The 27413-nt window shown below is 46.1% G+C and overlaps 1 protein-coding gene across 1 annotated transcript in view; it reads left to right on the plus strand.

Moving 5' to 3' along the window:
* Window positions 1–27413, plus strand: part of GTDC1 (glycosyltransferase like domain containing 1) — a 451648-nt gene that overhangs the window by 162775 nt on the left and 261460 nt on the right. Inside the window, 1 exon segment of the mRNA XM_030209762.1 lies at window positions 22137–22304. Coding sequence (XP_030065622.1) covers window positions 22137–22304 — 168 coding nt within the window.

A 27413-nucleotide genomic window follows, 5' to 3' on the forward strand; every position in this document is an offset into this window, starting at 1 on the left:
AAAAATCACAAAGATTGGTACAAGAATTTATATTTTTTCAGAAAAGTAAACTTTTTAGTACTAGTAGTAATTTTTTGTTTATAATCCAGGTAATTCACATATGCCTCGTGCTTCATGAGACTGAGATGTGCACCATTGTCTTCTGGCCTGGCAGAAAGCTAGTTTGTCTGATTTTTTTAAACCAATGAGCAGTGGCGTAGGAAGGGGGGGGGGGGGGCGGTCCGCCCCGGTTGCACGCCGCTGGGGGGTGTCGGCTCCGCGCTGGTGCACTGCCCTCTCTGCCCCGGAACAAACCTGTTCCGGGACAGAGAGAGCAGTGAACCAGCGCGGAGCCGACACACCCCAGCAACGTGCAGTCGGGGCGGATCGGCCCTCCCGCCCATCCCTCGCCGCAGGTATGCGCTCCGGGGGGGGTGCGCTCCAGTGGGAGGAGGGTGCATCGTGCTGCACCCGGGGGGGGGGGGGTGCGCAGCGGCGACCCGCCCCGGGTATCAGCTCCCCTCTCTACGACTCTGCCAATGAGCATAGGGCAACATTCTTGAACCTGATGTTAAACCTTCCAAATGAGTGCTGGCTTCATCTAGCACCTGTACTAAAGTCTCCTGCCAAATTGAAATGGCCTTTTCAGCATTAGAGAGAATGTTTATGGACAGCTTGGATAACCAACGGGCCTTTAACTTTTCAACATCAATAAGTCCTCATTTCTGGGAAATAGTTCACAATATGTATGTGCTGGATAAGGGACAGTATACTATACATACACCTCAAAAATGATACGCCATAACAAGTCTTTTAAAATGTAAGTCAGTCTCCAATTGTATCAGACTCAAGGATAATTGTGCTTGAAAACAAAACACCCTCCATATCACAAAACTTATCTTTATAAAATAGCACCTAGGTGGACACCTATGGGCTTTCTCTCATTTGCCACATGGGAATCACTAGTGCAATTTTGTAAAACAAGCTCTAAGGAAGCCTATGAGATATTTGAATGTCTATTACATCTTTGTTTTCCTTCTTATTCTTGAGATTTGACTGTAGGCAGCTTCCTTCTTGGCTCCATATTCTAACATATCTACTGTTCTTTGGTTTCTTTATTTTATCAAGTTTTACAAACACCTAATGAGGTGGGCTTAACAGAATGATTGACCGTTTTCTGTTTTCTCTCTGTGACTGCCGTTTTCATGCTGTGTTGCATCAGATTTCTGGAATTCTGCTACAGCAAAATCAGCAAGCTCTAAGAATAAATATTTTGGCTGCTAAGTACTGTAGTGAAACACTTCCAAAAAAGTTACTCACATGTGCTTGTTTTTCGTTCTACAAAACTGGGCATTCAAGAAAAAGCAGAAGGCTCTGGTACACCAAGTTGCAGTCACCTTAGATGAAATAATACAAAACATATTTTTGTCACTATTTCTGGTTAAAAAAAAATTTAAGGGTTTAAAAAAATATTTAGTAAGTTTCCCTGCAAAATGATCTTAAGAAGTTGTTGTCAAAATACAAACATCTATAGTGATTTCATTTAATGTTAAGAATTGAATATGAGATAATTAACTGATCAGCCTCTTTATTAAAGTTGTTGGCCCCTGTGGTTGGTTCAACCCTTGTGAATGACCCTACTATTTGGCTGCTGGGATTTAATCTCCCCCATCGCCAATGGTCCCTCCTCATCTGTTTCCACAGAAGACAGGGTCATTGCAGAGCCTGCCTCATGTAATGGGGAATGTTGAGTAATGACCTTGTCACTGCAGAGAAGTACAGACAATGTCTCCTGTAAGTCCTGTCCGTTGACCCTGGTGGACGGTGGTTTGGCAGCACTTCGTAGAGCCCATGAGGCTACCGTTGGCTAGCTGGCTGACTCACACAGCACACAGTCTGCACACAGTAATGATGATAATGATTAAAGTGCAGTCAGTCTTTGCACCTACTGTGCTCTACTAGTCAAAAATCAATGAGCAGTAAGTGAAGAGGTTCTGTGGTAACTGGGACTTGTCCAGTCTTTTCCCTGCGATTATCACACTGAAAAGTACTTTAGTGTATGTTGTCATTCACATTAACAGGGCAATTCTATAACATAGGCACTAACATGTATATGCAAGGGGCTTGTACACAATGATGGAGCACAAAACTTACAGAATGAGTATCTGCAATACTGAGGCACTGTATGTCTGGTGTAATGGCTCGTGCCTAAATGTTACACTAGATTTTTTACAGAAACGTAGATGCCTACTTTCCCTTATAGAATAAACTCATATCACATGCCAGTTGTAGAATTGCTTCCCAATGCACCTGCATTAACCATACAAATAACAGTGCACTAAATACTGGATGGTAGTTGTAGTATACAGTCCATGTCCAGTTTCTGTCCATATTCTTCCTCGCCCCTGACCCATCCTGCGCTAAACAGAGACATTTTTAATGTTCTGACTTTTTTTAGCACCTGGGTGCTGTTAGCACGTTAGATTTATCACGTTTCCTTACTCCCTGTTTCCCACCCAGAACACTTCGCTCCTCCCAGAACAACTGTTTAGTGGTCCCTTCTTTCTGCACCCTGTGTTTGATTTCATTCGTACCCGAATTTTTAGTGTATCTGACCCTTGACTCTGGAACACGCTCCCACCTATTTTGTGTCTAGAATAATCCTTTATTAAGTTTAAATCAGTCTTTAAAGCTATTTAATGATGCTTTTAACTTTTGATCTGTCAACTTTGCGCCTGCCAGTTAGTTTGCTTGAAGTTTGACTGCTCTGAACTCCTCTCTCACTCTTTCTTTACTATAATACATTTATTTATTTATTTGGATTTATTTACCACCTTTTTGAAGGAATTCACTCAAGGCGGTGTACAGTAAGAATAAATCAAACTTAATCAATAGACAATTACAGCAGTAAAAATATTCAAATAACAATACAAAATATGGCATAGTATGCTACTTACAGTGTCAAAACAATGCGTAATAAAACATTTTAATAGATAGCGTAGGGTATTTCCTTTCCTATTACTATATTTGTAGTCTATGTAAACAGCTCTGAAGAGTGTTCTAAGGGCATTATATCAAATATTAAACTTAAAACTTAAATCCCCTGCTAACTGGTTAGTGGACTTTAGTAAACATGCCCCTCAATGCCACAATTACGTAGAAATTCTCTGTTAATATTTCACTTGCTTTTTCTCTATGGGACCCTTTTAGTGAGCAGCGTAAAAATATGGCTTGTGCTATCCTCAGCATGGGTGTTTACAGTGTGCTAAGGCCACTTTTAGCGCATATGCAAACACTACCGCAGGATACCTGAGTGCGCCCCATGTTAGTGCTTACTGCAGCTTAGTATAAGGGCCTCAATTTGCCATATATCTGTCTTTTTTTATAGGAATCCACTGTGTGGTACATTTCGATGAGGGTTCTATAAATGCTGCTGAAACTTGGTTTCTGAAAAAAATTGTCGTTATTTTATAAAGAGTGCGTACCTCATATAGAATAGCGCTTAGGTGACGATCCTGCGCCCGTTTGGGCACTGGACTTATGCCTGCTGAAACCAGGTGTAAATGCCAGTGCCCAAGATTGGTGTGCGTAAACCAAATTCTGTAATTCCATGCGCAACGTTTTGGACATGCCCCAACACTCCCCTGGCCACACCCTCTTTTCAGATATGTTGTAGAAATGTTGGACGCTGATCCCATAGAGCAGAGATTTTCAAAGGTTTTCATCTTATGGCACACTGACAAGGTGCTAAAATTGTTAAGGCACACCATCAGTTTTTTAAGGGTATTTGTCCTCTCCACTCTCTTCTCATCCCCTCGAGTTGCTCCCCTTGCCCACATACATTTAACTTTAAAAAAAAAAACACTAGTCAATATTGTTTGATAAAGGCAAAATAAAAATTTAAGAACTCCTAAGAAATGAGGAAAAAAAATCCAGCAGTCAACTGCAGAAGAAAGAGGCTTTAACAACAGCTTTGATTGGAACTTCACTTACCCTGACCCAGAGAAGAAAAACAATTTTTGGATGTCCCTAACACTGGTATTCCGCATATATGTGAAAACGGAACATGCAAAGAGCGCCAGCATTGGCGGCTCAGGAAGCAGCTGCTAACTGTCGAGCTGTGCTTAGGAGCTTCTGGGCGTCTTCAGAGACATTACTACTACTACTACTACTACTACTACTATTTAGCATTTCTATAGCGCTACAAGGCATACGCAGCGCTGCACAAACATAGAAGAAAGACAGTCCCTGCTCAAAGAGCTTACAATCTAATAGACAAAAATAAAAAATAAGCAAATCAAATCAATTAATGTGAACGGGAAGGAAGAGAGGAGGGTAGGTGGAGGCGAGTGGTTACAAGTGGTTACGAGTCAAAGGCAATGTTAAAGAGGTGGGCTTTCAGTCTAGATTTAAAGGTGGCCAAGGATGGGGCAAGACGTAGGGGCTCAGGAAGTTTATTCCAGGCGTAGGGTGCAGCGAGACAGAAGGCGCGAAGTCTGGAGTTGGCAGTAGTGGAGGAGGGAACAGATAAGAAGGATTTATCCATGGAGCGGAGTGCACGGGAAGGGGTGTAGGGAAGGACGAGTGTGGAGAGATACTGGGGAGCAGCAGAGTGAATACATTTATAGGTTAGTAGAAGAAGTTTGAACAGGATGCGAAAACGGATAGGGAGCCAGTGAAGGGTCTTGAGGAGAGGGGTAGTATGAGTAAAGCGACCCTGGCGGAAGATGAGACGGGCAGCAGAGTTTTGAACCGACTGGAGAGGGGAGAGGTGACTAAGTGGGAGGCCAGCAAGAAGCAGATTGCAGTAGTCTAAACGAGAGGTGACAAGGGTGTGGATGAGGGTTTTGGTAGAGTGCTCGGAAAGAAAGGGGTGGATTTTACGGATGTTGTAAAGAAAGAAATGACAGGTCTTGGCAGTCTGCTGGATATGAGCAGAGAAGGAGAGAGAAGAGTCAAAGATGACCCCAAGGTTTCGAGCTGAGGAGACAGGGAGAATGAGAGAGCCATCAACAGAAATAGAAAACGGGGGGAGCGGGGAGGTGGGTTTGGGGGGGGGGAAATGAGAAGCTCGGTTTTGGTCATATTTAATTTCAGGTGGCGTTGAGACATCCAGGCAGCAATGTCAGACAAGCACGCTGAAACTTTGGTTTGGATGCAAGGTGAGATATCAGGGGTAGAAAGGTAGATTTGGGAGTCATCAGCATAGAGATGGTAGGAAAAGCCATGGGATGAGATTAATGAACCAAGGGAAGAAGTGTAGATAGAGAAGAGGAGGGGACCAAGAACAGAACCCTGAGGTACGCCGACAGGCAGAGGGATAGAAGTAGAAGAGGATCCACCAGAGTGAACACTAAAGGTGCGGAGGGAGAGGTAGGAAGAGAACCAGGAAAGGACAGAGCCCTGGAATCCAAGTGAGGACAGGGTATTGAGAATTCTCCGAGGACAAGCAGGCTGCTTGTTCTCACGACTGGGTGACGTCCGCGGCAGCCCCCACCAACCGGAAATAAGCTTCGCGGGACGGTCAGCACGCAGGGCACGCCCACCGCGCATGCGCGGCCGTCTTCCCGCCCGTGCGCGACCGCTCCCGCCAGTTACTTTTTTTCCGCGACTGAGAGAGTTGTGTTTTCCCCTCTCTCTCGTTTCAGCCGCCGGATTTTTTCGACCGCGTTTACGCGGATCGTCGCTTTTGGCCTGTTCGGCCTCTTCTTCTTCTTCTTTTTCTTTTATAAAAAAAAAAAAAAAAAAAAAGAATTTTGCGCGTGTGGAGCACGCGCTCCTTCTTTTCCCTCGCTTTCTAGCGGGGACGCCTCGTTGCGGCCTAGTGGCCGCTCGGTCGGTTACAATTTTCGTGGTGTGATTTTAGCCACCATTGCCGACTTTGACTTCGCCGACGCGATTTTTCCGTCGATGTCCTCGAAGGTCCCGAGTGGATTTAAAAAGTGTGGTCGCTGCGGCCGGCCGATCTCGCAGACCGACACCCACGCTTGGTGCCTCCAGTGCCTCGGGCCGGAGCACAATCTCAAGTCGTGCGTTTTGTGTCTCGGTCTCCGGAAACGGACTCAGGTTGCGAGGCAAGTTCTGCGGGACCGTCTTTTTGGAACTTGCGCCGGCCCCTCGACGTCGACCTCGACGGCATCGGTATCGAAAACCGGTTCTTCGGTACCGGTATCGATGCCCGAGACATCGGCACCGATGGCAGCGACCCCAGGAGAACAGGTCCCGTCGGCCCGCCGGTCCGCCGGCGAGAGTGGGGTAGAGAGACCGCGTGGGCAGTCGGCCCCGGTCACTCCCTCAACTCGTGAGCCACGGGACCGAACCCTGTCGGACCCGGTACCCCGAGACCGAGGGGGATCGACCTCCTCCTCCTCCATGCCCTCCGGCACCGGTGACGTGCACCGGAAAAAAGACAAGAAGCGCCGTCACCGGGAGCCCTCGGTGCACCCTGAAGAGGAGTCGACGCCGAAGCGTCATCGCAGAGAGGAGAGATCTCCGTCGGTGGTGGAGGTACCGACGCGTCGGGGTTCCGGCACCTCGGTGCCGTCTCCTGGCCCCCAGCAGCTTCCGGCACCGACACCCTTACCGGTCCCACCGCCTTTCCCGGCAGCGGGCCTGGACGAGTGCCTCAGAGCCATCCTTCCGGGGATCCTGGAAGGGCTGATGCGCCAGGCTGTGCCGGCGCCGGGGGTGCTTGCGCCCTCGGCGCCGATGACTGTGGCGCCGGCGAGCTCTAGCCCGGCGCCGGGGCAGTCGACACCGCCGCCGCTTGCGGTGCCGGTCTCGACAGCCACGCAGGTGGAGTCCCCGTCGACGTCGATGGAGGGAGCTCCGTCCCCGCCGGCGCGGGAGTCCACCGCTCGACGACACCGAGACCTCGGTGCCTCGACGTCGAGCCGGGCCCGGTACCGGACTCAGCTACATGAGCTAATGTCCGATACCGAGGACGAGGACTCGTGGGGGGAAGAGGAGGACCCGAGATATTTCTCCTCCGAGGAGTCTACAGGCCTTCCCTCGGACCCCACGCCGTCACCGGAGAGGAAGCTCTCACCTCCTGAGAGTCTCTCCTTTGCCTCCTTTGTGCGGGATATGTCTATAAGCATTCCCTTTCCCGTGGTCTCTGTGGAAGAGCCGAGGGCCGAGATGCTCGAGGTCCTCGACTATCCATCACCACCTAGAGAGTCCTCCACGGTACCGCTGCACAATGTCCTGAAGGAGACGCTGCTCCGGAACTGGGTGCGACCACTAACTAATCCCACCATTCCCAAGAAAGCAGAGTCCCAGTACAGGATCCACTCTGACCCAGAGCTCATGCGGCCCCAGTTGCCCCATGACTCAGCGGTCGTGGATTCTGCTCTCAAGAGGGCACGGAGTTCGAGGGATACCGCCTCGGCGCCCCCGGGGCGGGAGTCTCGCACTCTGGACTCATTTGGGAGGAAGGCCTACCAATCCTCCATGCTCGTGACCCGCATCCAATCTTACCTGCTCTATATGAGCATCCACATGCGGACCAATGTGCAACAGCTGGCGGACCTGGTCGATAAGCTCCCGCCGGAGCAGTCCAGGCCTTATCAGGAGGTGGTCAGGCAGCTGAAGGCGTGCAGAAAGTTCCTGTCCAGGGGGATTTTTGACACCTGTGACGTGGCATCTCGTGCTGCGGCCCAAGGTATAGTGATGCGCAGGCTCTCATGGCTGCGTGCCTCTGACCTGGACAACCGCACCCAGCAGAGACTGGCTGACGTCCCTTGCCGGGGGGATAACATTTTCGGTGAGAAGGTCGAGCAGATGGTGGACCAACTGCATCAGCGGGAAACCGCTCTCGACAAGCTCTCCCACCGGGCGCCTTCAGCACCCGCCCCCACGGGTGGGCGTTTTTCCCGGGCACGGCAGGCTGCACCCTATTCTTTTGCAAAGCGTAGGTACAACCAGCCGGCCCGAAGGCCTCGTCAGGCACAGGGACAGCCCCAGCGCGCTCGTTCTCGTCAACAGCGTGCGCCTAAGCAGCCCCCTGCGCCTCCACAGCAAAAGCCGGGGACGGGCTTTTGACTGGATCCACGGGAACATAGCCGCCCTACAAGTGTCCGTACCGGACGATCTGCCGGTCGGAGGGAGGTTAAAATTTTTTCACCAAAGGTGGCCTCTCATAACCTCCGACCAGTGGGTTCTCCAAATAGTGCGGTGCGGATACGCCCTGAATTTGGCATCCCTGCCTCCAAATTGTCCTCCGGGAGCTCAGTCTTTCAGCTCCCATCACAAGCAGGTACTTGCAGAGGAACTCTCCGCCCTTCTCAGCGCCAATGCGGTCGAGCCCGTACCACCCGGGCAGGAAGGGCAGGGATTCTATTCCAGGTACTTCCTTGTGGAAAAGAAAACAGGGGGGATGCGTCCCATCCTAGACCTGAGAGGCCTGAACAAATTCCTGGTCAAAGAAAAGTTCAGGATGCTTTCCTTGGGCACCCTTCTGCCAATGATTCAGAAAAACGATTGGCTATGTTCCCTGGATTTAAAGGACGCATACACTCACATCCCGATACTGCCAGCTCACAGGCAGTATCTCAGATTCCGACTGGGCGCACGGCACTTTCAGTATTGTGTGCTGCCCTTTGGGCTCGCCTCTGCCCCACGAGTGTTTACCAAGTGCCTCGTGGTGGTAGCGGCCTATCTACGCAAGCTGGGAGTGCACGTGTTCCCATATCTCGACGATTGGCTGGTCAAGAACACCTCGGAGGCAGGAGCCCTCCGGTCCATGCAGTGCACTATCCAACTTCTGGAGCTGCTGGGGTTTGTGATAAATTACCCAAAGTCCCATCTCCAGCCAACTCAGTCTCTGGAATTCATAGGAGCGCTGCTGAATTCCCAGACAGCTCAGGCCTACCTTCCCGAAGCGAGGGCCACCAATCTCTTGACCCTGGCTTCGCAGACCAGAGCGTCTCAGCAGATCACAGCTCGGCAGATGTTGAGACTTCTGGGTCATATGGCCTCCACAGTTCATGTGACTCCCATGGCTCGTCTTCACATGAGATCTGCTCAATGGACCCTAGCTTCCCAGTGGTTCCAGGCCACCGGGAATCTAGAAGATGTCATCCGCCTCTCCACCAGTTGCCGCACTTCACTGCTCTGGTGGACCATCCGGACCAATTTGATCCTGGGACGCCCATTCCAAATTCCGCAGCCCACGAAAGTGCTGACGACGGATGCATCTCGCCTGGGGTGGGGAGCCCATGTCGATGGGCTCCACACTCAGGGTCTGTGGTCCCTCCAGGAAAAGGATCTGCAGATCAACCTCCTGGAGCTCCGAGCGATCTGGAACGCACTGAAGGCTTTCAGAGATCGGCTGTCCTGTCAAATTATCCAAATTCGGACAGACAATCAGGTTGCAATGTATTACGTCAACAAGCAGGGGGGCACCGGATCTCGCCCCCTGTGCCAGGAGGCCGTCGGGATGTGGCGTTGGGCGTGTCGGTTCGGCATGCTCCTCCAAGCCACGTACCTGGCAGGCGTAAACAACAGTCTGGCCGACAGACTGAGCAGAGTCATGCAACCGCACGAGTGGTCGCTCCATGCCAGAGTGGTACGCAAGATCTTCCGAGCGTGGGGCACCCCCTCGGTGGACCTTTTCGCCTCTCAGACCAACCACAAGCTGCCTCTGTTCTGTTCCAGACTTCAGGCACACGGCAGGCTAGCGTCGGATGCCTTTCTCCTCCATTGGGGGACCGGCCTCCTGTATGCTTATCCTCCCATACCTTTGGTGGGGAAGACCTTACTGAAGCTCAAGCAAGACCGCGGCACCATGATTCTGATCGCGCCCTTTTGGCCCCGTCAGATCTGGTTCCCTCTTCTTCTGGAGTTGTCCTCCGAAGAACCGTGGAGATTGGAGTGTTTTCCGACTCTCATTTCGCAGAACGACGGAGCGTTGCTGCACCCCAACCTTCAGTCTCTGGCTCTCACGGCCTGGATGTTGAGGGCGTAGACTTCACTGCGTTGGGTCTGTCTGAGGGTGTCTCCCGGGTCTTGCTTGCCTCTAGGAAGGATTCCACTAAAAAGAGTTACTTTTTCAAGTGGAGGAGGTTTGTCGTGTGGTGTGAGAGCATGGCCCTAGAACCTCGTTCTTGTCCTGCACAGAACCTGCTTGAATACCTTCTGCACTTATCAGAGTCTGGCCTCAAGACCAACTCAGTAAGGAATCACCTTAGTGCGATTAGTGCTTACCATTATCGTGTGGAAGGAAAAGCCATCTCTGGAGAGCCTTTAGTCGTTCGATTCATGAGAGGCTTGCTTTTGTCAAAGCCCCCTATCAAGCCTCCTGTTGTGTCATGGGATCTCAACGTCGTCCTCACCCAGCTGATGAAACCTCCTTTTGAGCCACTGAATACCTGCCATCTGAAGTACTTGACCTGGAAGGTCATTTTCTTGGTGGCAGTTACTTCAGCTCGTAGGGTCAGTGAGCTTCAAGCCCTAGTAGCTCATGCTCCATATACCAAATTTCATCACAACAGAGTAGTGCTCCGCACCCACCCAAAGTTCCTGCCGAAGGTGGTGTCGGAGTTCCATCTTAACCAGTCAATTGTCTTGCCAACATTCTTCCCCAGGCCGCATACCCGCCCTGCTGAACGTCAGTTGCACACATTGGACTGCAAGAGAGCATTGGCCTTCTACTTGGAGCGGACACAGCCCAACAGACAGTCCGCCCAATTGTTTGTTTCTTTCGACCCTAACAGGCTAGGGGTCGCTGTCGGGAAACGCACCATCTCTAATTGGCTAGCAGATTGCATTTCCTTCACTTACGCCCAGGCTGGGCTGACTCTTGAGGGTCATGTCACGGCTCATAGTGTCAGAGCCATGGCAGCGTCAGTGGCCCACTTGAAGTCAGCCACTATTGAAGAGATCTGCAAGGCTGCGACGTGGTCATCTGTCCACACATTCACATCTCATTACTGCCTCCAGCAGGATACCCGACGCGACAGTCGGTTCGGGCAGTCGGTGCTGCAGAATCTGTTTGGGGTGTAAATCCAACTCCACCCTCCAGGACCCGAATTTATTCTGGTCAGGCTGCACTCTCAGTTAGTTGTTCTTCGTAGGTCAATTTCTGTTATACCCTCGCCGTTGCGAGGTTCAATTGACCTGGGTTCTTGTTTTGAGTGAGCCTGAGAGCTAGGGATACCCCAGTCGTGAGAACAAGCAGCCTGCTTGTCCTCGGAGAAAGGGTATGATACATACCTGTAGCAGTTGTTCTCCGAGGACAGCAGGCTGATTGTTCTCACCTTCCCTCCCTCCTCCCCTTTGGAGTTGTGTGTTTCATATTTTTTGCTAGTCATTCAACTGGCGGGAGCGGTCGCGCACGGGCGGGAAGACGGCCGCGCATGCGCGGTGGGCGTGCCCTGCGTGCTGACCGTCCCGCGAAGCTTATTTCCGGTTGGTGGGGGCTGCCGCGGACGTCACCCAGTCGTGAGAACAATCAGCCTGCTGTCCTCGGAGAACAACTGCTACAGGTATGTATCATACCCTGTATGCTGTGATCGACAGTGTCAAAAGCAGCGGAAAGATCAAGAAGAATGAGGATGGAATATTGACCTCTGGATTTAGCCAGTAATAGGTCATTGGAGACTTTAGTAAGCGCAGTTTCGGTTGAGTGGAGAGGGCGAAAACCAGATTGTAATGGGTCAAGAATAGCATGTGAGGAGAGAAAATCAAGGCAGCGGCGGTGAACAGCACGCTCAAGTAATTTGGAGAGAAAAGGAAGGAGGGAGATGGGTCGGTAATTAGAGGGACAAGTAGGGTCAAGTGAAGGCTTCTTAAGGAGAGGTGTGACCACAGCATGTTTAAAGGCAGCAGGGACAGTCGCAGTGGAAAGTGAGAGGTTGAGAATGTGACAGATAAAAGGAATAAGAGTAGGAGAGATGGCATTAAGAAGGTGGGTGGGAATGGGATCAGAGGAACAGGTGGTACATTTTGAGGAAGAAAGGAGAAGTGTAGTTTCCTCAATAGTAACTTCAGGAAAGGAGGAAAGGGAATGAGGGGAAGGAGAGAGAGGGGAACGGACTAGTGGAGGGAGAGCTGGTGAGGTAGAGAAAGCAAGGTTTATCTTTTGAACCTTGTTGTGAAAGAATTCAGCAAGGGTCTGAGGAGATAATGAAGGGGGAGTTGGGGGAGGGGGCACCTTGAGGAGAGAGTTCAATGTGGTGAAGAGAAGTCGAGGATTAGAGCCAAGAGAGTTGGTCAGTTGGATATAATAATCCTGTTTGGCACGTAAAAGAGCAGATTGGAAGGAGGTCAGCATGAACTTAAAGTGTAAGAAATCAGCAAGGGCCCGAGATTTCCGCCAGAGGCGTTCTGCGGAGCGGGTACAGGAACGTAGGTAGCGGATATTAGAAGTCAGCCAAGGTTGGGGTTTTGTACGCCTTACAGGGCGGGTCATCAAAGGTGCAAGAGTGTCTAAGGCAGAGGATAGAGTATTGTTGTAAGAAGAAACAGCCTCGTTGACAGATGTGGATGGTGCCACAGTAGAGAGGCGGTTTGAAACATGCGAGGATAGAGATGAAGAGTCAATATCGTGAAGATTCCTAGATAAATTAGATAGGATAGGACGGGACTGGGAGGGAGGAGATTTAAGTGTGAAAGTTATAAGATGGTGATCAGAGGAGGGATGATCAGAGGCAAGGAAACTAGAAGGTGAACAGTTGGAGGAGAAGATGAGATCAAGACCGTGACCATTTTGATGAGTGGGGGAGGTGGAGCATAGTTGGAGATTAAAGGACGACATTAAAGCGAGTAACTTGGAAATATAAGAGTTGGAAGGATCATTAGCAGGAATATTAAAGTCACCAAGGATGAGAGAGGGGGAGGAAGGATCATGGAAGAAGGCAAGCCAGGCGTCAAAGTCACTGAGAAAGGATGAAAGGGACTTATCAGGGGGACGATAAATGACCGCTATTCGAAGAGGCAGAGGAGAGAAAAGGCGGATAGAGTGGACTTCAAAGGAGGAAAAACAGTGAGATTGAGGTGGAAGAAGGGGTTGAAATCTAGAGGAGGGAGAGAGAAGTAGTCCAACACCGCCCCCACGGCCAGCAGGGCGAGGAGTATGTGAAAATATATAACCACCATGGCACAGGGCTGCGACTGAAGCAGGGGTTAGGCCGAAGCCAGCATTCCTCCCCCTGAGGGTCGCCTGATCCTAGCCAAAAAGCACCTGGAAACTCTGTGCACTTGGAGAGAAGGCCCTGGGAAGATCGGGGTGGAACTGGAGTCACCCCGGATACAGCTGTGAGGAAATGCAGAAGGGCTGCAAGTCCTCCACAGCACCTGGTGGGAGCGCTGGGCACCTAGAGCGGAGGCCCTGAGTGGATCGGGGTGGGCCTGGGTGTCACCCCGGAGAAGGCTGTAAGGATATGCAGATGAGCTGCAAGTCCTCCACAGCACCTGAAAGGCAGCCGGTGGTAGTGGTAGGTACCTCTCAGCTGAGGAAAGGCTTACCAGGGGTTAGGCCGAAGCCAGCATTCCTCCCCCTGAGGGTCTTCAGCTAGTGGGGCTTGGGGATCCCTACCAGCTACCACAGCCACTCAGAGATCCACGGCACACCTGCAGACCATCTACGGCACACTGGTTGAAAATCGCTGCCATAGATTGGCAAGCAGCTAGATGTGCGCACAACTTCTAATCAAAGCCAATTAATTGCAATAATTGGTTGTTAGTACCTAATTATTGCTAGTTAAGGGCTTGTTAATCAAGTTGCATGATATAGAATGTGGGGATTTCTGTTTTGCTTTATAATTATTCACTGGACTACTACTTACCAATACATTTTTGATGAGCATGTATGAAAGTTTAAGAAGAAACATAAGGAACCACATCTTTTATGTAAATGATGTAATTTAAATAAATATTGTTATTCCTGAACATTTTTGTTCAAATTATTGCACAATATTAAGCAATAAAACTCATATTGAACACATTCAGGATAGCCTTGTCCATTAGACATCAAAATTATTTAGTTTAACATTTCACCATGTTGTTTGTACTATATAATGCATTTAACGAGATTAGGCATTCATTCCTTTATTTAAGTGCTTACATCACATTAATCCAAAAAGCAGTTGTTAATGGTGGGTTACATAATAATACAACCTGCATAAAATAGCAAATGCCGCAGCAGTAATAGAAATCAACAAAATGTAATCCCCTGTTAAGTTGGGGATTACTAGCAGAGTAAGTCACTGTAGAGAGTCACTCGGGGGAGTGACTGGGAGGTCCCTGGGTGGGAGGAGGCCCAGCCCAAGGGAAGTAGCTTTGGAATAAAATACAGAAAGAAAGTTCACTTAAAGGAAGAGTGACAGGGGAGATGGAATTAGCTGTTAATAAGTTAGTTGCCCTTTATGAGAGGGCTGGGAGTTGTTGAGTTTCTGTTTGTATCTGTGGGTCTCTGATTATCTATAGGCCCCTACTGAGTGACCTGAAGAAGGAGAAGGGGGATCCCATTTAAAAGAAATGAATCTATTGGCTAAAGAAAAGGAGAGGTACTGCTAAGAAAAACAGCAACTGAGGAGGAGAGACCCAACCCAGGAGAGCGGGATCGGAACCAGGGAATGCCCATCCCATAGCCAGGGTGAGCTAATGCAAAGGTCACTCTGGGTGGTGGTCAGGCTATGAGAATCTGAACCTGAGGAATAGAAAGGAGACAATCCTGTGCAACACTCTCTCTGGGGATAGGCATGGACAGGAGTCTGTAAAAAGTATAAATAGCCTTGTTTCAGAGTACCTTGTAAAATACATCCTAGGAGAGGAGAATAATATAGGAGTTCCCTTGGGGAGTATCGGAAGAACAACTTACTTAAAAACTGCACAAAATAATGGGAAGTTTATGCATTTGGAATGTTCCTGTGTTTTCAAGCTGAAGAATAAAGTGCTTTGAGTTTTAAGCTGATGTGGTCATTTTCGACTAGACAGCTTATTGCTGTCCTCTCAAGACAGCCTATGTTTAACTGCCAGCCTTACTTCCAATGGGGGTTTTGGACCATGCCTGAGTTTCCTGGGGGAGAAGAGGGTCGTCCTACCTGCTAACACTTCTTTCCCTAGGTGGATGCACTGCATGCCAAGTGAGTCTGATGGAGTTTGCCCTTCACGGAGGCTCCAGCCTGCTTGGACCCAGAAGTGCCCTTGCAAAGGAGCGACATATAAAATTCTGGAGGCACCGCTGGGATGTAAAGGGTGTGAAAATAATATTTTGTTTCACACTGGCATTTGGAAGAGTTGGAAAGGTATGTTATTTTGGCATCAAGTGAATGAGCTGCCTGTCACGTAGGCCTGGGATTTACAAATTGATTACCAATACCAGAGAGACTGTTGGAACCAGCCTGATAAAAATTCAGAGTTCCCGTGCAACTATAGCTTGTGCTAATGGACGCAGAAAGTGTACCAAAACTGTGGGAAGAACTTGCTGAGTCTTCATGGCGGCAATTTCTGTGCCAACTAGGCAGGAGGAGGATAGAATGCTTATGCTAATAGCATGCGCAGAGATTTTTGGGAGCAGATTTCTATTGAACAGTTAGGACACCTGACGTCACATGTATCTTGAATGGGCAATGGGCATGTGTGTGGGCCAGACGCAGGCTCCCACACTATGAGGAGAAGAGTTTCTGTCTAACCACGTGGGAGATTTGGAGAGCATGGAAGATGAAGTACAGAAACGACTGGAAAGGATGGTGCACCATTTTCAGGCCATGATTGAACTGAGCATGGAGAAGAGCACAGTAGTAGGGAGCATCATTTTCCCTGGATGGTCCTACCAGAGCGAGCCTGTGCCAGTCAATCTATGCTGCCCCGTGTGTGGCACAGGTTTCTGCTAGAGATAGGGGACCAGCTCATCATCCAACAGCCAAAACCCTGTGCCTCTCAAAGAATGGGCTTATTAACCTGAGGGCTCAGGTGGAGGACTGACTATGGAGGGTGTCTCCGGGGAGGACCCCGGGACAGAGCTAGAGGTTTCGGTCAGCCCTACAACTGCGGGAGAGACTCCACTAGATATGCTTGGTGAGGGACCGCCAGAGGAGGTGGCAAGGGTGGAATCCCCTGCAGCCTGAGAGCCCACCTGGAAAGATTGGGGGAGTATGGGCGAGGAGGGGCTGAGTGATAACACTCTTACCATATCATCTTCTCTATCAGAGAGCAGAAACTGGGTGTGAAGGAGGACAGTCAGTAGGACACTGTGTTACCTGGGTAAGAATTATATTACAATGATTAGGGTGGATTTAATTGGCGAGGGGGTTGTGTTGTATGTTAAATAGGGAATTGAGTCAAACAAAATAAAACTTCTGCATACCCCTGGATTCTATATATAGCACTGAGCATCAGGCACCAGAATTTGTGAGTGGATCTTAGATCTGCACACAACTTAATGAGGTAATAGGCACCAATTGGTCACTTAATTGGTGCCTAATTGAAGTTGTACGTGGATCTCCCCTGTTCGCTATTCTACAACTCAGTACCTAACTTTTCTTACATACAAACAAAAAGAGGGCGTGACCATGGGAGGGTCATGGCATGTCATGGGCATTCCCAAATGTTAGGCAACCAGTTGTAGAATTTACCTGATCCGCACCAAACTTTGAGTGCTGGATTTATACCTGTTTCTTAGGCATAAGTCCCATCCCCAGGGTTAGGCACGATCTGCGCACTATGCTGGTATTTTATAGAGATTGGGTGCCTTTTATAAATTATCAGCTGAGCGCCAATCTTTTCAACATCTAAATTTCCACCACACAGTACTGAGAAATGATTATATTGGTCCATGAAGCCATGAAGGGTTAGCATTTTTCATTTTTTGATAAACATATTTGTTTGATAGTATAGCATGGAATTAGGTCTGGTGCTATCATATTTGGCTGTTGTCTAGTATTTCACATTTTTGTTTAAGATTTTTGTCTGAATCAGTTATAATGGAAATATTGAGCAGGAGGGAAGGAAATGTAACAGGATTACATTGTCCCACCCCAGTACTATGAATACTATTGACAGTGTGGGCGACTATTCTTTTCGAAGAGTCAGTCATTATTTTGTATGCAATATGTTTGTATAGCAATCTATAGGCATACGTGAATACACATTGCTGTGCTTAAATACTACTTATAATTTGTGGTACTCTGTCTAGTCACACAAGAATGACACTTCAAGTGAACCTTTGTTGAGGTAGGATGGTGAGTTAACAAGGTAGCTGTTAAGCTAAATTTAGCGGACATTTTAAATACAGGTTTCTTTTACAAACAAACATTGCAATTTAAAGGTCTTTGGTGGTCTGAAAACAGTTATTCTCCAGTAGCATGACAATAAGTAGTTTTGCTTTCTGTGGGCTTTATGGTTCTTTTTTTATATGTAAAACCATTCAGCATCTTTTTTTTCTGAGAATATTCATTTTGATTTGTGTGTAGGTAGCAGTCAAGAATTAACGTTTTCTCAGCTTCTCCCAATATCACCTTGGATTCTTACCTGCTAGATTGAGTCGATGGGGTGATAACTCCCCTCCTTTAGGTTAGGTTAGGAACATAACATAAGAATTGACATGAAGGGTCAGAACAGAGGTTCATGTGGCCCAATATTCTGTTTCCAGCAGAGACCAATTAAGGTCACAAGTACCTGGCAAGATCCTAAAAAGTAGCAAGATGCCACATAAATAGCATCCAGGGTAAAATGGTAATTGATGTCTCATGAAATAACAACAGTTGTACCTTTTGTGTTTTATAAAACATTGCTCTGAACATTTTTTTCCCTTTTGATTACTAAGGGGGAAATTCTGTAATTTGGCACCAAGAAGTAGGTGCCACAATGGGGCACGATTGGTGCAAATTCTGTAATGTTGCATCTAAGTCATTACAGAATGCTAGCACAAACCACTTATGCAAGGTCAATATCTGGTGTAAATTGGTGCACCTTGGTGTGCCAATCAATATGCACAACTGATAGTATTCTATGAGTTGTGCACATAGGTGACACACCCGTGGCGTAGTCGCGCTCTACCCATATGTATCCTTGCCTTGAAGTTACGTGTGTCACTGTTGACTACTTGCTGCAGTGATGCATGCAACTGGCTCATACTTCTAGGCAACTGTTTATGGAATTGCCTGTTAACATTTAAGGGGCTAATTATCAAGATGTGGTAAAAAATCAACGTTTTACCACACCTTAATTTACTACAGGAGTGACTAACCTGTGGTAGCTGAGGAACACAGACTAATCACCCAATGGTATATGAGTAACACTGCTTGCAGTCAGCCTCTCAAGCAACATGATTTTTCCATCCCAGTAGCAATTAGGCTGCAAAACCGCCTTCTGGGTTGGACAGTGGGTGGGGAGCTTGTATTGGTAGGATCTTCTGGGGGGGGGGGGGTCTGTAATTCATGAAGTATTGGAGAGAGCTTACTGTCGTCTTGTCAGCCTCTATAAGAAGCTCCCAGGAGCATGTGGCCAGCTGTTCCCAGGGCAGAAAAATATTGCCAGCTTCTTGCTGATGGTATTTTTCCTGGAATAACAAAAAAAAAACCCTGTTATTAAATTTGCATACTGATGAGCAGTTTTTTTTACATGCATTTGCATGTTTTGCATCTAATTAGTATGTGACTTGCAGTAAGTTAACCTACTGTGCATTATGGTAATATAATTTGTGCTAGCCCCTGTTAACATATGTTAAGGGGCAAATAACGTGCATTATAGCCATAATGCAGCTTGATAACCACCCCTGTACTGTTCTAGGCAAAGTATAGTGTAGCTTAAACAGCCATCTTAAACCATCCCCAAGTAGAAGCTTTACCAGTGGACTCTCAGGCCCAGATGCACTAAACTTTAATGACCCTTTAACGAAGAATTTTTGAACCATGGCATGCATTAAAGGCCATTTTCCAACGATGGTAGCAGAAAACGAAAACGGAATGCAGATGAGCAAATTGTATAGAAACCCTATTGAAACGAGATGCACTAAAGTTTTCCGCCTACCCTAACGCTGGAAAACTGCCGGAAAGCTAACGACAGGTCTGTACCTGTCGTTAGGGCTGTCTGACTAAAATCTTCAATGTAAACCCTCCCCCCCAAAAAAAGCGAGGGGGCGAAAACGCGTGTCAGGGGCGTCCTTTATTGACGCCCGAGGTCGCTGCTTCTCCCCGCTCTCCCTGCATCAATCTAAAAGTGGAAAAAAAAGGATTGGCAGGGGGCAAAGGCGCTTGTCAGGAGCATCCTTTATGGACGGCCTTGCCCCCCCCCACCCCGCACGAGGTTGCCGCTACTCCCCGCTTCCCTCCCCCCCTGAATTAAATTTAAAAAAAAAAACAAAATTCAAAACTTTAGCAGCCCCAGGCCCCCCCTCCCTTCCTTTCTCTCAACTCTTTTTCCCCACAGCTCCGCCTCCATCTCCCGCCAATCTCCGCCCCCGCTCCCCGCCTACGTCAGACGGGGGCGGGCCCAGGAGGAAAGGAGAGACGCGAAGACTGGAGACATCAGCTGTTCTTTCTGCCCGTGCAGCGCCTTCACACAGAGGTGAGAGGCGCTGCACATGGCCGGTAATGAGGAGGGGGCAGCGGCAGCAATGACCTCAGGGGTGGCGGCGGGGGCGGGGCACGGGGCAGAGGATGGCGGGAGGCGGAGGCGGAGCTGTGGGGAGAAAGAGTCGAGAGAAAGGAAGGGAGGGGGGCCCGGGGCTGCTAAAGTTCTGAATTTTGTTTTGTTTTTTTATTTAATTCAAGGGGGGGAAGCGGGGAGTAGCGGCGACCTCGTGCGGGGTGGGGGGGTCAAGGCCGTCCATAAAGGACGCTCCTTTCCTGACAAGTGCCTTTGCCCCCTCTCGATCCACGTGTTTTTGTTTTGTTTTGTTTTGGGGGGGGGGGTGTTGACGTTTGTGGCATCCACAGAGCAGCCAGCATAACGCTTGGCTGCTCTGCGCATGCTTTAGGGGCCGATTACCAACAGGGATTACACTAGTTTGATGCATTGTACTTTACAATAGCACACCGAACATGTGTGACCTGTTTTTTTGGTGCATTGATCGTTTTTTAAAACTCGTTAAGGACTTTTACGGTTTTGATTTTTTAACATTTGGTTGATGCATCTGGGCCTCAGTTCTTAAGCAAATCTTCTTTATTGTAATACTCAGAATAAACAAAGAAAATCCAAACAACTTACAGTTCTGTTGTTTGTAAAATAATTGTGACCTTCTGCCTGTAGAGTCTGTATCTAGCCAACTCGGAGGCAAGGAGGTGGCCAGAACCTCAGACCAGCTGAGAGGAAAAGCTGTAACACTCAAGGAAAATAAGGGTGAGAACTCAGAGAAAATAAATAGGGAATGTCTTGTGGAATGATTTTGGGAGATGACTTTGGGAGAAGGTGAAAACTCTTGATGGAATTACTGTATATTAAGGAGGGATCAGCCCCTAGAACAGCTGTTGATCACAAAGGCATACTAAGAAGACTGGGATCTCACACACAAACCCGCAGGGGCAGAGAGGGAGCTCAGAGCTAATAGCCAATGGGGAAAGCTCACAAGGAGTCAATCACAGGAACTGCAAACTATAGGAAAAGCAGTCCTAACACACAGTGCTATTTGTTACACAAACAATGCAATTAAATACAAATAATATTCATATTAAATATACATCACAATATACCCTGCCTCCATGAGTATGGGGCAGAAGATCCCCCTCTTAGAGGGTTATTTTACAAGGGCTGTCTTGTTTAACTACTACTGCTATTTAGCATTTCTGTAGCGCTACTAGATGTATATAGCACTTAAGAAACAATCATTGCTTGACAAGTAGGCACATTCCTCCTTATTTCCATCCCTGATTGAATGAATAACATCTATCCTGTTATTTACTGGCATTCTTTTGTAATTGTATTTTATTGTAAACATACACCGCTATGATATACGCATTTGTATTGGCGGTGGATCAAGTTTTTAATAAACTATAAACTATAACTTAGGCAATATGGTAACAGTATTATAAGTGGATGCCTCCTTGTAGGGCCATGATGCTTCTGATGAGCGTCTAGTCTATAATGGCATCTGAGTATCCAGATTCCATTAAAACGTACTAGAGTAACCTGGCATTGGTGCACCTTACATTTAGTAAAAAGGTCCTTAAGTCCCTGAGGGGCCCTTTTACTTAGCAGCGGTAAAACGTGGCATGCGGCAGTGTGGGCGCGTGCTGAGACCTTTTTTACCGTGGCTGGGAAAAGGGGCTTTTTAAAATGGGCCAGGAAATGGGCATGAACTGAAATTAAAACTAGCATGCGCCTATTTACTGCGTGAGCGCTTACCGCCACCCATTAACTTAGCGATAAGGGCTCATGGCTACACGCGTGGTAACCATGCAGCACGTGCCAACTGCTGATTGCTGCTGGGAGTGCCCTTGCGGTAAAGTGCCCCGCGCTTTAGCCTTCCTACACCTTAGTTAAAGGACCCCTGAGCGACTTCAACCTATAAATGTGTAGGGCCAAATTTTAAAATGTGCAGTAAGATTTTGCAGTAACCATGCATTAATTGCCAGAACCTCTCATTTAACTGTTGAGTTTTCCCATTTGGTTTAAGGAGAGAAACATTTTTTAGTATGCGTTAATTGCATTCAGTTGGCTACACCTATGTACCTATCTACCATATTAATGCATGGTTTCATGTTGACTGTACAGCTCAGTTTCTACTCATTCCCCACCTGGTCTCCACCTTATGTTAACTGTTAATATAAAGTGTATACAGAATAATTATGTGTGTTAATAAAAGAAGCCGACAGAAAAATAAAAAAAATACTGAGCAAGGTAACCTCAGAGCAAAAAAAGATGCATAAATCAAAAGTTCATAATGTCCCACTGGAAGTGGGTTAAATTCAATAGCTTGTTCCATAAGAAAGTGTAGGGTTTTTTTCAGTTAGCATTATGTTTTCTCAGATATGTCATTCACATTTTCTTGCCCTTTTTAGGGAATTATCTGCTTTACTGTTTGGTTTTTCATTTTGCATATCTCTAGCAGCTGCTTTCTAAGAGATCAAAATTCAAAATGTTTCTATGTTGCATGAAGGCTTAGCCATGGACTTGTCTCTATAGGGGTTATGTTTTTCTAGTGGGTAAGGGAGGTAACAGGCTGACCCCTTTAAGAATGCTCCTACATAAACAACGCTACTTTCCTTGTTTCTTAGGATCCTCTTTGCCAGCTCAGTGCTTAACCTGGCTGAACTGATTGCCCTTCGACCTGACTTTGGCAAGTTGAAGAAGATCCTTTATTTCCATGAGAATCAATTGATATATCCTGTCCAAAAATGCCAGGAGAGAGATTTCCAATATGGCTATAACCAGATACTTTCATGGTAAGTGTGCCCTCCACTAATGGTTTTTACTGGATATATTTCCTCCTGTGTAGCAATTTAAATGTTTGTATGCATCATTAGTTTTTCGAGTTTTATTAATTTAATTCATATCGTGTGTTCTCCTCAGAATAAGCCTAAAATCGTCATCATAGACCAAATATAGGACGTTTATGTCCATTCTATGAGATCCACAACTCAGAATTAAATTTTCCCACTGCTCACTTGATTGCAGAATCTTCTGGAGTGTTTTTTTTTTTTAAAGATTATTGCTCCAATTCCAAGAACAATCTTGTTACAGAAAAAAAGGAATAATAAAGCAAATCTGTTACATTACAATTTGTCAAAAAGAAAAAAAATACATATTATCATATTCAGTCCACAATTAAGAGAGGAGAGCAAGGCACAATACTCAGGATAATTTTCATTGACTAATCTACTATTAGAGACTTGAAGGGAGGTTCACATGAGAAAAATCAAATAGCAGACCATGGTGTAGATGACATTACTGTTTCTGGAATTGGAGATGGAGTTATTACTGACCTAGATTCCAGAAAGCAGCTTAAATGTAATGGATCAGAGAAGACATATTTCACTGAGTTTAACTTCACTATACATTTACATGGAAAATTCAACCAAAAAAGGCCTCCCAACTGAAGAACAGGGGGGCCCCAGTTTAAGGAAACTTTGGTTCTTCTTCTGGGTTACTCGAGATACATTGGGAAAAATTCTTATAGTTCAAAAAAGTTTCCTCCCTATGACGGAAGAACTGTTTTAATATCCAGTCTCTATCCAGCTGTAGTAGGAAAGTCACAATTAATGTTTCTGGTTGTAAACCCAAATTATTATCTTCAATAGTTTGCGTAAGGTTTGAAGTCTCAAAAACAACATCAGCCTCTTCAAAAATAGGTTGACCAGTTCTTTTTTTCTTATAAGGTTGTAAATAATATATTTTTGATACCGGAGGATAGGCTGGCTCCGGAATTTTCAGTATTTCAAAAATGTACCTTTTAAAGGTAATTAGAGGTGCAACCGACATCTGTTTTGGAAAATTTATTAATCGTAGTGTTGGTTCTCTAGGCTTTCAATTTTATTTTGCAACCACAAATTTTCTTTAATGATGTTTGTTTGAATTCAATTTTCCCTTCAAATATTGTGACTTACTTTTCCATTTTAGATACCCTTTCAAGGGGAGCTTGAGCTTGTTGCAAAACAGATATTAATTTTTGGGAGAATGATGTCTCTAAGCCCAGAAAAGCTTCCCATATAGTGTCTAGAGTTATGGTTGAAGGTTTATTTGGAAGAAAAAACTTACTCAGTGAAGTTACTTCAGGCAAAGAAGCTCCAGAGAGCTTTAAGTATTCACTGCGAGGGGGGGCGGCGCGAGGTGAACCGCTCCCCCTGCCTGAAGTAGATACATCATCTCTCAGTACCGAGACTAGAGATCCACCGCTAATGCCTGCAATAGAGCAAGGGTTGAGAGAACAGGGGAATACATACTCCAACGGGGTCAGACCCAAGCAATGGATTGCAGAGCACTTTCAGGAGTTTGGACGTGCCACAGCACAGCGCTCGCGTTTCTGGCGAGACAACTGTGGAGAATTCCTTCTTGTGTTTTTTTTTTTTTTTGCAGGTTCTTTCTCTGCCTAAAAACCACGTGTAGCATTTCAAATCTCTACACTTTATTGCAAACCCCATCCCACACCTTCATAAGAACACAAGAATCATCATACCAGGCCAAATCAAAGGTCCATCAGACCCAGTATCCTGTTTCCAACAGCAGACAATCGAGATCACAAGGATACTTTTTAGGATCCCGCTAAGCACTTAGCGGGATCCTAAAAAGTATTTAGATTTCATGCTACTTAACCCTGGGGATGAGCAATAGCTTTTCCCAGGTGTACCTTATCGACAGTCTTATTTTTGTTTTTCTCCTGGAATTTATCCAAACCTTGTTTTAAACTTAACTATGCTAACTGCTTATATCAAATACTCCAGCCATGAGTTACAAGGTTTAACTATGTTTTGAGTGAAAAAATATTTTATCCTATTCGTTTGAAATATACTGCTTTTGTAACTTCATTGAGTGTCTCCTAGTCTTTGTATTTTTTTAAACAGTAAACATTTGATTAGTGTTTACCCATTTCACTATACTCAGAATTTTACACAGTAACATGGTAAGGGTGTAATTCTCAAAATATCGCCTACAGTTAGGAGCTGGGATGATGTGTGCTAAGTGGCAGCTGTATAATGGCAGCTACACACCTAAATTAGGTGCAAGCATCTATGCCATCATAATGGCTGGTGTAAATGCTCATTAATATAAAGTGTATACAGAAAACAAATTATAAGTGTGTTAATAAAAGGAGCTGACAGAAAAATAAAAACAATTCTGTGCAAGGTAACCTCAGAACATTGAATGTTTCCTAGTCTCTGTATTTTTTGAAACAGTAAACACTTGATTAGACACCTGTTTCGTGTCTAACTATTGGCAGTTAGTTGTGTAACTATTAGTATTTTATACCCTGCACGTGTAAGTGCTGGGCAAGCCCCTGACCAGACCATGACCCTGCCAGGTCCATGCCCCTGTGTAGTTGTACACTATGCATTTCGTGCGAGCAATTTGCAGAATCCCGACTAAAGAGTCCTTTTACCAAGCTGCATGAAAAAGGGCCCTGCGCTAGTGGCAGGGGCCATTTTTGCTGCACGCTGCGGTCCTTTTTACCACAGTGGGTAAAAAAGGCGGGAAAATAGCCTTCGCCATGCAGTAAGATTGCTCTTATCACATGGCCATGCATGGGGTAAACTTACCGCCACCCATTAAGGTTAGCACCTCACTAAAAAATACAGGCTGATTTTTCTGTAGCATTGGAAAGGGCGTGCACTGGGGCTGCAACTATCGCCGGTGCCCGCTCTGGGCTGATGGTAGCTCCAGATTAGCATGTGGTAAACCCGCGTTGGACTTGCTGCCGCTTTGTAAAAGGGCCCCTTAGAGCTGTTAAAAACAAAACTGCTCATTAATGCCAATTAGTGCCAGTCAGCACCAATTAAAGCCAATTATTGGTAGTTAATGCCAGTGAGCAGCTAGTTATTATATTAACTTACACAACTGACAGTATTCTATTATGTTATACTTAATTTCCTACTTTACATAACAAAATTCTGTGTTACCTATTACTATGTAAGCCACATTGAGCCTGCTTTTAGTGGGAAAGTGCGGGATACAAATATAATAAATAATAATAATAATAACTTGCAAGACCAATTTTGAGTGGTAAGCGTACAAGTGCGCATTCAAGTTTATAGAATTAGGGGTAAATGACTGTAGATAGAAACCTGCATAGTTCATCTAGTCTGTCCAACCAGACGGCCAGGTTTGCACCTGCCACTCTGTGAGGTTTACACTCCTTCGTGATTGAACACTGGCATCACAACCAGGCCAGTTGGCAATTTGTTGCCATACCTGTGACATAGGCATTGTGAGATGCAGAACTCAGTGTATCACATATAAACAGTTCGATAAGGTGCCGCATTATCACACCACCAAGTTAATAGAGAGTCATAACACCTGCACTCATACCAGATTTTATAAATTTGATTTAAAATATGCATAATGATCCTGACCTGTCTTTGCTATTTTCAGGACACAGACTGTAGAAGTCTGTCCTACACTGGCCTTACTTCCTAACTACTGAAGTTGCTGTTGAAGGCCAATCTAGCTTATCCTGACTTGTCTTTGCTATTTTGGGACACAAAGCATAGAAGTCTTCTCTGATATTGCCCCTTAGCTTTCTCTCCTCAAAGCTGAAGAGCCCTAAACTCTTTAGCCTTTTCATCCCCTTTATTATTTTGGTCACCCTTCTGTGTACCTTTTGTAATTGCTCTATATTTTTTTTGAGCTTCAATGAGAACTGCATACAGTGCTCAAGATGAAGTCACATTGTGGACCAAAACAGAGTTAATGTGATACTCTTGATTTTATTCTCTGTAACTTTCCTAAAATTCACTGCATTCTCTTTGCTTTTTTTGCTACTTCCACAGATTTAGCAGAAAATGTCATTGTATTGTCCATGATAATGCCTAGATCCTTTTACTGGTTTGTGACTCTTAATGAGGAACCTAGCATCATGTAGATGTAATTTGGGTTATTCTTCCATATAGGCATCACTTTTCACTTGTCCACATTGAATTTCTTCTGCCATTTGTATGTACAGTCTCCCATTCCCCCAAGATTCTCATGCAATTTCTCCCATTCTCCATTCAGTTTTGTTTTGGGGTGGGGTGGGGATTGCCGGGTTTTTGAAGCCTGGATTGGCCGCTGTCGGAGACAGGATGCTGGGCTTGATGGACCCTTGGTCTTTCCCAGTATGGCGGTGCTTATGTACTTATGTACTAACTTTCAATAATTTGGTGTCATCTGCAAATGTGATCATTTATAAATAAATTTACAAGTATAGATCCCTGGCTAACTCCACCATTTACCTTCCTCCATTGAAAAAATTGACTATTTAACCCTCTCTATTCTCAGTCCACAATAGGACATTGCATCCGATCCCAGGGCTTTTTAATTTTCTCTGGGGTGTTTTCTGAGGTGCTTTGTCAATTGCTTTGAAAATTCATATATGCAGATGTGGTGCTGTGAGAGAACTTCACTGGTATGTATTTGCTGGGAAATTGCTTTTTAACTTGGGGAAATGTAGACTTAGAGCTGAATAGATAACTTCAGTGACTTTATTTTAAGATGCTGTACTCACTTAGCAAAGACAGTTTAAGAAATAATTTTTTTTTTAGCATTTAAAGTCTCTGTTACAGTTTCATAGGCTAGCATTTAAAGGAACTATTTTAAAGTTACTATAGTTAAAGCACAGCTAATAGTCATGGGAAACCTCAGTTTAGACTTTAATTCCTTTCCACCCACCCCTGGCCTGATTTCTGATTTTTAGGCCCTTGAACCAATTTGTAGGCTAGAAATTTAATTAGGACATCTCTATCAGCCAGTAATTAGCTCTTAAAAATGCACTGGGCAGTCTGCTACATTTCTTTGAAGGGGTGAATAAACATGTGGATAAAGGTGAGCAGGTCGATATTCTGTATCTGGATTTTCAAAGGGCA

This window comes from Microcaecilia unicolor, chromosome 7 (assembly GCF_901765095.1).
Source record: "Microcaecilia unicolor chromosome 7, aMicUni1.1, whole genome shotgun sequence".
Classification (NCBI taxonomy): Eukaryota; Metazoa; Chordata; class Amphibia; order Gymnophiona; family Siphonopidae; genus Microcaecilia; species Microcaecilia unicolor.